The sequence below is a fragment of the Rhinopithecus roxellana genome, chromosome 16 (assembly GCF_007565055.1).
Source record: "Rhinopithecus roxellana isolate Shanxi Qingling chromosome 16, ASM756505v1, whole genome shotgun sequence".
In the NCBI taxonomy this organism is placed as follows: domain Eukaryota; kingdom Metazoa; phylum Chordata; class Mammalia; order Primates; family Cercopithecidae; genus Rhinopithecus; species Rhinopithecus roxellana.
The window spans coordinates 43,085,177-43,095,772 of record NC_044564.1 but is presented as its reverse complement, the minus strand read 5'-3'; the positions used below and the strand labels follow the sequence as shown (position 1 = coordinate 43,095,772).

General features: G+C 43.0%; 1 protein-coding gene across 1 annotated transcript; it reads right to left on the bottom strand.

Moving 5' to 3' along the window:
• Window positions 1-1,815: 1,815 nt before the first annotated feature.
• On the bottom strand, window positions 1,816-9,419 carry RFK (riboflavin kinase). Its single transcript, XM_010388721.2, has 4 exons — window positions 8,992-9,419; window positions 6,967-7,118; window positions 4,036-4,138; window positions 1,816-3,021 (listed from the first exon to the last, which is right to left on the bottom strand). The coding sequence occupies exons 1-4, from the start codon at window positions 9,092-9,094 to the stop codon at window positions 2,891-2,893; spliced, it is 489 nt and encodes a 162-aa protein (XP_010387023.1). The 5' UTR covers window positions 9,095-9,419; the 3' UTR covers window positions 1,816-2,890.
• Window positions 9,420-10,596: the final 1,177 nt, after the last annotated feature.

Below are 10,596 nucleotides of genomic sequence, written 5' to 3'. Positions count from 1 at the left end.
TATGCAAGGGAACCCAGACCTATCTATACTCTTCTGGCTCTTCTAACTCCACAATGTAACGGGAACCCTTACTCTCAGGAAGTGGGCTTTAGTAGTGATGCCCTGTGAATGCTCTCCAAATAAACCTCAGTCACTGTGTTGCAGACATAAAACACAGGGGATCCTGAAGGTAAGGCCCTTTGTTGTAGAACTACAGCTGCCACCTATATCTTGCTCTTCAGGCAACTTAACACACTTAGAGTAGCAATCAGTCAATGAATTCGAAATACATAAATGATTCAAGCTGACACAGGGAAAGAAAAAATATCACTTAGTCAAAATTTATTTCAAGGCCTGAAAACATTCAGACTAATCAAAATGGTACTACTGTAACTTCTTATAACACATAATATAAAAGCTTTGGAAAAATATAGACACAACCCCTAAACAACACACTATCCGATTCTCAAAAGCAATGGCTATTTAACCAGATATAAGGGGACAATAACATATCAAAGAACTTTCACACACCTAAAGAGAGCATTTGGCAGCAAGCTAGTCAGATAAAACACACACGAATATTTTCACATTTCCCATGTTTGTTTTTAACTTTACTTCATAAAGTCACTGACAATTGAGGCTTCTTTCAAGTATAAGATTTCTAAAATTAAAAACTGTTTTTGATATATTTTTAAAAAGAAATAAAAAGCAAACACAATCCAACTGTATTTATATGAGTCCCTCTTCTCCAACAGCTTTAGATGTTTTTCTGAATACTTTTTATACAAAATAAAGTATTCTTATTAAAATCAGTTCTAATTCATTTATGCAGATTAGGGGAAAATGATTCATAATAAATTAACTTTAACATTACCTTCTATCTATCTGCTTCTACCTCTATCCTCCCCCATCACCACCAAATCTGTTGCTACAGTGAACAATGATGCAATGTACTGTTTGACGGGGCCCAGAGCAATCTGTAATCTGAATTTCCCACATATGAGTTAGTAGGAGGAAAAATCCACAGTATGAAGGCTATTAAACTAAAACTTTATGCTCTTCCCTCAAGCTGTAAGTATTCTTTAGACTAGCATTAAATTACATCGTGCGGCCGGGCGCGGTAGCTCAAGCACTTTGGGAGGCCGAGACGGGCGGATCACGAGGTCAGGAGATCAAGACCATCCTGGCTAACACGGTGAAACCCCGTCTCTACTAAAAAATACAAAAAACTAGGTGGGCGAGGTGGCGGGCGCCTGTAGTCCCAGCTACTTGGGAGGCTGAGGCAGGAGAATGGTGTAAACCTGGGAGGCGGAGCTTGCAGTGAGCTGAGATCCAGCCACCGTACTCCAGCCTGGGCAACAGAGCAAAGCTCCGTCTCAAAACAAACAAAAAAAAAAATTACATCGTGCATATACAACTACACCCATTTAGATTTGCCTTGGAATATAATTAATTTCAAAGCCTTAAATATTAAAAATAATTTTATAACTATATCATAGTTTAACTGGCTCTTAAATAGTTTTCCTGGGGGGGGAAACATTTTGTGTTCTTTAAGAAATTGAGGTCGGGCGCGGTGGCTTTCCAGCCTGGGTGGCAGAGCAAGACTCCGTCTCAAAAAAAAAAAAAAAAAAAAAAAAAAAAAAAAAAAAAAAAAAAAAAAGAAATTGAGGTCGGGCGCGGTGGCTCACACCTGTAATCCCAGCACTTTGGGAGGCCGAGGCGGGCAAATCACAAGGTCAGGGGATCGAGACCACGGTGAAACCCCGTCTCTATTAAAAATACAAAAAATTAGCCGGGCGTGGTGGCGGGCGCCTGTAGTCCCAGCTACTCAGGAGGCTGAGGCAGGAGAATGGCGTGAACCCGGGAGGCGGAGCTTGCAGTGAGCCGAGATTGCGTCACTGCACTCCAGCCTGGGCGACAGAGCGAGATTCTGCCTCAAAAAAAAAAAAAAAGAAATTGATACGTGTAAATGTGTTCACTTAAATCTTGAGAAAACCTAAGGATGAAGTCTGTTTTGTTTTTCCTAAAAAAGGAAAAAAGAACAAAAGAAAAATGTTGAAGAACAAGAATATTTACTGTTAAAAAGAAGAAACATTATCCAGCAAAAAGGAGACATATAGATTTGAAAACACTTATTTTACTGTCTTCAACGGCAACAAAAAACAGATAGGCAGGGGAAGTCCAGAGGACTCAGAACTGAAGCAGCTCTATACAATAATGAAGGTGGTACAAGGTGACTGCAAAGAAAATGACTAAAACAAAATTTTATAAACATCTTCATGTTTGTAATGTATTAATGCCCAAAATATCAAAAATACAAAGTCTCAGTTTCTTTCCCGCAGGTTTATGATAAACTATCAACCTTCTATTTAATGCATTTCCTTTTTTTTTAAATTATAGAGATGGGGTCTCGCTATGTTGCCCAGACTGGTCTTGAACTCATGAGCTCAAGCAATCCTCCCACCTCAGCCTCCCAAAGTGCTCGTATTACAGGTGTGAGCCACTGCACTCGGCCTTAATGCATTTACTTTCATAAGCCTTCTCTGTTTAGAAGTACACACTATACAAGTACATACATGCTGGTATTTTACCATGAAAATTTTAATTTTCATCTCAAACTAGTGACTTGCCTTTTTACCTATACTTATACACATGTAATACCTTTCTAGTGGTACATTTTAATCAATATATATTCTTTAAATCTTGATTTTTAACTGAATCTTTTTCGTGCTATGACATGATGGCCTTAATTTAACAGTTGAAGCATGATACGGTAACTACGTTGTACTGTTCAAACTAATTCACAACTGTAGCAAAGTGTTTGATTTTTTAGTATATAACCAAGATGAGGCTGGACAGTAATAAACACAGAAACACTAGAAAACAGTGAATGAATAAATATGATTTTTCATCAGTGGCCATTCATTATTTTGCTTTTAGAAACCTGGAAGAAATTGTCTTCTTTGACTTTCAAATGTTCTGGTAAATCTAGTTGTTTCTTAGCTTCTTCAATATCACCTTGAATTGCTGAAATAAGTGACTCTGCAGAGAGAATATACCAGGTAAAAATGATGAAAACCCGTTAACATACTTTTTACTACTCCTGTGTTTAGCCTCTTCTAAAAACTCACAGGCTGGCAGTATCTCTGGCACAGGGTAGATACCCAATAAATGTTTGTTCCATCACTCCTTCCAGGCCTGTCAATGGTACACAAAATATGTGTCCCTAGGCCAGACACAGTGGCTCAAGCCTGTAATCCTAGTACTTTGGGAGGCTGAGGCGGGCAGATCACCTGAGGTGGTCAGGTGTTCAAGACCAGCCTGGCCAACATGTGAAACCCGTCTCTACTGAAAATATAAAAATTAGCAGGGCGTGGCGGTGGGCGCCTGTAATTCCAGCTACTCAGGAGTCTGAGAATCACTTGAACCTGGGAGGTGGAGGCTGCAGTGAGAAGGGGCGCCACTGCACTCCAGCCTGGGCAACAAAGAGCAAAACTCTGTCTCAAAAAAAAAAAAAGGTATGTCCCTAATCTTATAATTTAAGAGAAAGGCACAGGCCTAAATGTACACCGCAAATATCAAATGGAGGAAAAAAGCATTCACTATTCTTTTTGGTTGGTATTTACACTTGTAAAAGAAACTTTATAACAGAGTTAAAACCATCACACTGCACTAATACATACCTGATAACATTTGTTTCAAATGTTCTCTGATTTATTATATCTCAAACTTCACGCATTTTGAAAGATTTCATTAACTTCATACGGCTGGAGAGAAGCAGCCAGCCTGCTAGGTTCGAAGCTAGGCTCCGTTATTTACTATGTGACTTTGAGAATGTTACTTAATCTCTCTGTGCCATTTCCTCATCTGAGAAATAGGCAAAATAATCCCTCACAGGTGAAAGAAGATAAATTCATGTAAAGCACTTAAAACGGTGCCTGGCATATATTAAATGCTCAAATATTATCTGTCCTGCCATCATTATTACTGGTAGTAGTGGTAGAGGTACCTGCGGTAGCAGTAGTAATATTTAAGAAGATCAAAATAAGAACTTACCTAAAGAATCAAAGTTCTTTTCTGGTCTCAGGTAGCCAACAATGGCGACATTGAGGATTTCCCCATAGAAGTCCTCTTTGAAGATATGCATGATATGTGTTTCCTGTAGTCAAGACATGTTAGAAAGAGTGCTATCAGACTACAGTGTACTGAAATCTGAAATAGATCTTCCTATTTATGGTGAGTTAATTTAAATGAAACAATCAACACTCCTTAAACTTTTAAAGATTTAAGTTAAAATCTAAGTGCACTTTTTCCGAAATCTTCCCAGCACTCCTGTTTGTGCCCCGATCTTATAAACATAACTGAGTGAGGTGGCAGTGTCTGGCATGATTTGCCGTTACTTAAAAACAAACAAACAAACAAACAAACAAACACGTAGCCAAGGAAGTAAACATCTTATCAAGGTAAGAAACCAGGACACCAAAGAGGGAATGAGCAAAGTATTAAAAGACAGTACTACTAAACAACTAGTTGTAAGGTCAGGATTTGCACACCTCTGACACACAACACGTACGGAAACTTCAGAGTTTGGCAGAGTTGAGGACTGATGGGGCAGGAAAGCCATGCAGCTTCCTGATCAGGGAGTGAAGTGGCAAAAGGGTTCAGGGCACATTAAAGCAAAATGCTGCATGAGGTAGAAAGTGCCTCAGAAGCTAGTTCAGCTAAATCATCGGGGCAGTACTGTGGTTAAGAGCACTGATTTACAGTCAAAAGTCTGGGTTCCCACACTTGGTTAACTGTATAACTAGCTTCCATGGGGCTCAGTTTTCTCGTGTGTAATGGGCAGGGGCGGTTTGAGTTAGAAGATACATAAAGTACACCATGGCTTTGGGGCCATGAACCAATATATCTGACGTGTATTCTTTCTTTTCAGTAAACATTTGAATAATAAAAAAGAAACTAAGATATGTAAGACCAGTCAGGCGCAGTGGGTCACGCCTGTAATCCCAGCACTTTGGGAGGCTGAGGCAGGAGGATTGCTTGAGCCCAAAAGTTTGAGACCAGTCTGGGTAACATGTAGAAACCTCATCCCTATTAAAAAAAAATTTAAAATAGCCAGGCATGGTGGCACATGCCTGTGGTCCTTCCTAGCTACTCGGGAGGCTGTCATGGGAGGATCACTTCAGCCCAGAAAGTTGAGGCTGCAGTGAGCTGAGACTGCACCATTGCACTGCAGCCTGGGTGGCAGAGCAAGACCCTATCTGAAAAACAAAACAAAACAAAACTCTGTTCTTCAACACACCATTGAGTTAAAAAAAAAAAAAGCAACACACAATGAAAGCAATTTGTAATATAATACACAGTTCCAACAAAGGAAGTGGATCTAGATGTGTTACTAAGAACTTATTTAAGGTAAGATAACACATTTTTTTTTTTTTTTAAAGGGCAAAGGTCTGGCACAGGCACTTCATAGATGTGTGTTACTGACAAAGGCAAGCAAAAGTTCAATTTTCCGCTGTAAGATACGCCTATGTTTCAAATTCAATTTTTCCTAACATTCAAAAGGCATTCCTTAACTGGCTGTATAATAACATTTTTGTTATCTGAGCAGCTAAAGACAAATTAGTCACAGGCTATTGGTCCCCTCCCCTTCTTTTCCTTCCTCATTCAATAGAATGGTATTTTATGATCTTTCAATTGTTTTCCTTGTCTCCAAAAAATAATTTTCAAATCATTAATGTTCAAAAATAACTGAAATACTCAGTAAAATGTTAAGTAGTTCTGGGTCATTACTATTGCTTATGCCAGCATTTAGCTCTGTAGTTTTCCAGCAGTGACACACTTCACTTCTATTAACTCCACACAGAACAAAATGTAGCTTAACTGTAATTTGTTTTTGCCACACATTTGAGATGACCAAAGATTCAGCCAAATCTAACAGATAAAAATAAAACACTGAAGGTGTGGGGTCCTGTAAAAAGAGTAGGGCAGAAAAGTATACCCTCAGGTGGTTTAAAAAGGAAAAAGAAAAGCACCAATGTGGGACTGTATCAATAAGCGCCATCCACCATTCACGTAGTAACGTGTTTTATCTCAAGAGGGTGACCAAGTAATTGATCCATGAAGTAAAAGGTGAATGAAGTGCATTAATTGTGGCAAGCTCAATTTTATGAAACAGGCTTTTAAATCATTTTTATCTTTGGTAAAGTGAGTCTTTCCATAGACAGCAATTATCAAAGTCAGTATTATAATTTTGGTTTGTAACTCCACTCTTTATTTTCTACATAATTTAAAAAATAAATGCAAAAAAAGAAACAATCATTAATCTTTGTTATTTGGTACCACAATGTATAAGGATGTAATTTGAGCTGGATGCAGGCAGCGGCATGCACCCATAGTTCCAGCTCTCTGGAGGCTGAAGGAGGAAGATTACTTGAGCCCACGAGTTTGAAGTTACAGTGTGCTATAACCTGGCCTGTGAACAGTCACTGCACTTCAGTCTGGGCAACACAGTGAGACCCCATCTTAAAAAAAAAAAAAAAGATGCAATTTGTGAGTTCTGTATGCTATTGAAATTAAGTTGGTACAAACTTTTAGAATTTCAGGATGTTAAATATAAACCCATGGTAACCACAAAGACAGTATCTATAGAAATACACAGAAAGCAATGAGAAAGGAATTAAAATGTCACTACAAAACAAAAAAGCACACTACCACAAAAGGCAGTAATAGAGGAAATGAGGGACATAAAAGTTATAAGGCATATAAAAAACAAATAGCAAAACAGTAGATGTCCCTCCTTATCAGAAATTACTTTAAATGTAAATGAATTAAACTCTCCAATTAAAAGGCAGAGATTGCCCAAAATTCCAGTATTTGAACTATGCTGTGATTACCATTGATAAGCTATTTCTGCAACGAATACTGCAGTATATTACTCTAAGTCATCATACCATTTTCAGTTACAGAGCAAAATATAATGCTTACCATAGACTTCTTCGTATTCTTGTAATATGGGTTCCATCCTATGCTCACCACCATCTTATGGACATCTCCACTTCCAACACTGGCCCAACCATAGTAAATGCCAGTGGATATATCAGCTGGAAGATTATCTACTACTTGCTCAGGAAAATTAGCTAAACAACAGAAAAAAATATTTTGAGTCTTACAAATTTTGTATTAAATGTCTGTAGCTGAGTACAATGGCTCATGCCTGTAATTCTAGGACTTTAAGAGGCCAAGGCAGGAGACTCATGTTGAGCTCAGGGGTTTGAGACCAGCCAGGGTAACACAGCGAGATCTTGTCTCTAGTAAAAAATTAAAAAATTAGCTGGGCGGCCGGGCGCTGTGGCTCAAGCCTGTAATCCCAGCACTTTGGGAGGCCGAGACGGGCGGATCACGAGGTCAGGAAATCGAGACCATCCTGGCTAACACGGTGAAACCCCGTCTCTACTAAAAATACAAAAAACTAGCCAGGCGAGGTGGCGGGCGCCTGTAGTCCCAGCTACTCCAGAGGCTGAGGCAGGAGAATGGCGGGAACCCGGGAGGCGGAGCTTGCAGTGAGCTAAGATCCGGCCCCTGCACTCCAGCCCCGGCCACAGAGCAAGACTCCGTCTCAAAAAAAAAAAAAAAAAAAAAAAAAATTATCTGGGCAAGGTGGCCTGCTATCCTATAGTCTAAGCTACCAGAGAGGCTGAGGCAGGAGGGTCAGTTGAGCCCTACAGATGGAGGCTGCAGTAAGCTATGATCGCACCACCACTGCACTCCAGCCTGAGTGGCAGAGCCAGACTCTGTCTTAAAATAATAATAATAATAGACAAACATCTGTAAAAATCACATGCAAGGCTAATGTAAATCATTACATTCACAAAACTCCTACAACTTTGCCTATAATTATCAATCCCATCCTTACATTTTCCGGCTCAGATTTCCCTCTCCTATTCATGTGGATAGGTTATGAATAAAGTACCAGGTAAGTATATAAAGCTCTCCAAAAAAAGCCATACTCTTTGAGTAGGAAGCAAAAAACAAGTACCAGAGTAGACGGATTTTTTTCAGATCTGTTCTTTCCTAACCAGGTACTGAATCACTTGAAAAGTTTCTTTTTTTTTTTTTTTTTTTTTTTTTTTTTTTTTTTTTGAGACGGTGTCTCACTCTGTCACCCAGGCTGGAGGGCAGTGGCACGATCTCACCTCACTGCTGCCTCCCTCTCCCGGATTCAAGCGATTCTCCTGCCTCAGGTTCCAGAGTAGCTGGGATGACAGGCACGCGCCACCATGCCCGGCTAATTTTTGTATTTTTAGTAGAGACGGGGTTTTACCATGTTGGCCAGGCTGATCTCGAACTCCTGACCTCAGATGATCCGCCCGCCTCGGCCTCCCAAAGTGCTGGGATTACAGGCGTTGGCCACCAAGCCCGGCCAACGTTTCTTATTTTTGAAATACACAAGCTCAAGGCTGACTTAATAAGTCAAGACGCAGCCCTGGCATGTATTTCTAAGGACGAATTACAGTCAGGTCTCAATTATTGAAATTAATGTAGACGGACCAAGAAGGTTAGCTGACTCTCATTCAACCACCTATGTTATCATTTGGACACCACATAATTACAAATTAAAAACAAAACCACCTTAGAGCCGGTTTGCGAGTTCAGCCGATCTGGCCCACGATACGTCTCTAATGGGCAAGACAAGCGCCATGCTTGACCAGCTGTACCTCGGCTGGCCAGGGAGGCATGAACCACGGATCCTGCGATTCAACTCCGGCTTCCCGCTCTCACCACCCCTCAACCCCGTCCCGGCGGAGCTCGGAACCTGAAGCAGGAACCAGCTCCCTCAACCTGGCCAACGGTCCTCCGCCGCAGACAAGGGGATCCCGGAGGAAAAAGGAAGGGTGTCCCCTCTTGCCCGCGGTCCGGAGGCCCCACGACCCAGTCCCGAGTTCCCGGCTGCAGTCTCTCCCCGCTCCCCACGTGACCCTGCCCGGGGGACTCTGGCCGCCCTGCTCTCACCTGTGGGGATGCCCAGCTGCTTGGAGCCGCGGCCGAAGCCCCGCACCACTTGGCCCCGGCAGAAGTAAGGCAGATGCCTCATAATGCAGTCCGCTCGGGGCATGGGCTGCGGTCCGGTCTGCGCGTCCTGCGGAGCCGCCGTTGACGCGGTGCCCAGACCCCGGACCAGCCGGGGGGCAGGAGCGTGAGCTCTGCCTGCCGCGGGAGCGCAGCAGGGGCCGCACTACGCCGCAGCGGATCCCTGATGCCGCCGACCCAACAAATACCGCCCGACAACTCAGAAGCTGCGTCTCCGCTGGCGAGCAGCTGTGACAACAAAAGTAAGTGCCGGGTGTGGGCGGGGTGTGGGGAGGGGGCGGCCCGACGCCCAAAGCCGGCCTCCGCGCAGCCCGCGTGCGCTCGCTTCCTCAGCCCAACTCCCCGAGCCCGCTCGGCCTCCGTAGCCCCGCCCCCACCATAGCCCCACCCCGCCCCGCCGCTGCCGCGCCCCGCGGCGCCCAAGGTCAATATCCCGGGTTTCGTTTCACCCTCAGGCAATGGGAACTATTGTGGAAACCCCGTTTTCAACCTGCGAGCAGCGAAAGCACCAGTCTCGAACAATTCTGTTTTGTTTATTTTTCTCCTTCCTCCTGTTCATAACAATCCGGAAGCCAAAGCGAGACGCTCTTTAGTCTCTTGGCAACCGCTGGATTGAACGTCAGGCATCACTCGTTCGTTTCGCTCTTTAAGTATTTATTTATTTATTTATTTTTTTTTTTTTTTTTTTTTTTTTTATTTTATTTTTTTTTTTGAGACGGAGTCTCGCTCTGCCGCCCAGGCTGGAGTGCTGTGGCAGGATCTCAGCTCACTGCAAGCTCCGCCTCCCGGGTTCACGCCATTCTCCTGCCTCAGCCTCCCGAGTAGCTGGGACTACAGGCGCCCGCCACCTCGCCCGGCTAATTTTTTTTGTATTTTTTAGTAGAGACGGGGTTTCACCGTGTTAGCCAGGATGGTCTCGATCTCCTGACCTCGTGATCCGCCCGTCTCGGCCTCCCAAAGTGCTGGGATTACAGGCTTGAGCCACCGCGCCCGGCCAAGTATTTATTAAAGCTCCAAAATTCAGCTCAAAGATCGCCTCTTCACAGAGGCTTTTCCTGGCCGCCCTACCGGAAGTGGTCGTCCTCCTCCAGGACCATTGACCACGTTCTGGAGTTACTAATATATTCAAATGTAAGCTCCAGGGGAGCAGTCCCTGTCTGTGACGCTGATAACCCCAGTGACTAGTGGAAGGTTACCGAGATGGGTGGTGACTGTCCCCTCCAGGCTGTCTCCTTGACAACTTCACAAGCCAGATAACAGGGCGTCCCTCTACTGCAATGCAAACAGAGGCCTTCGGACCCTCGGAACCGTAAACACGCACGCTCCTAGGGAAGTAGCTCTGGGCTCACTCACAGGAAAAGCAGGGTGCAAGGTTATAAGAAGGTGCTTCCTCTTACCTCTCAAAGACAAAGAAGTTTTTTTATTTATTTTTGAAATTTTTTATCAATGGAATCCAGAGAAGTTTGTTTTTTTCTTTTTTGCTCTGTACATTTGTATAAAATTCTGTCCAGACCGTGTAGTCTCTTT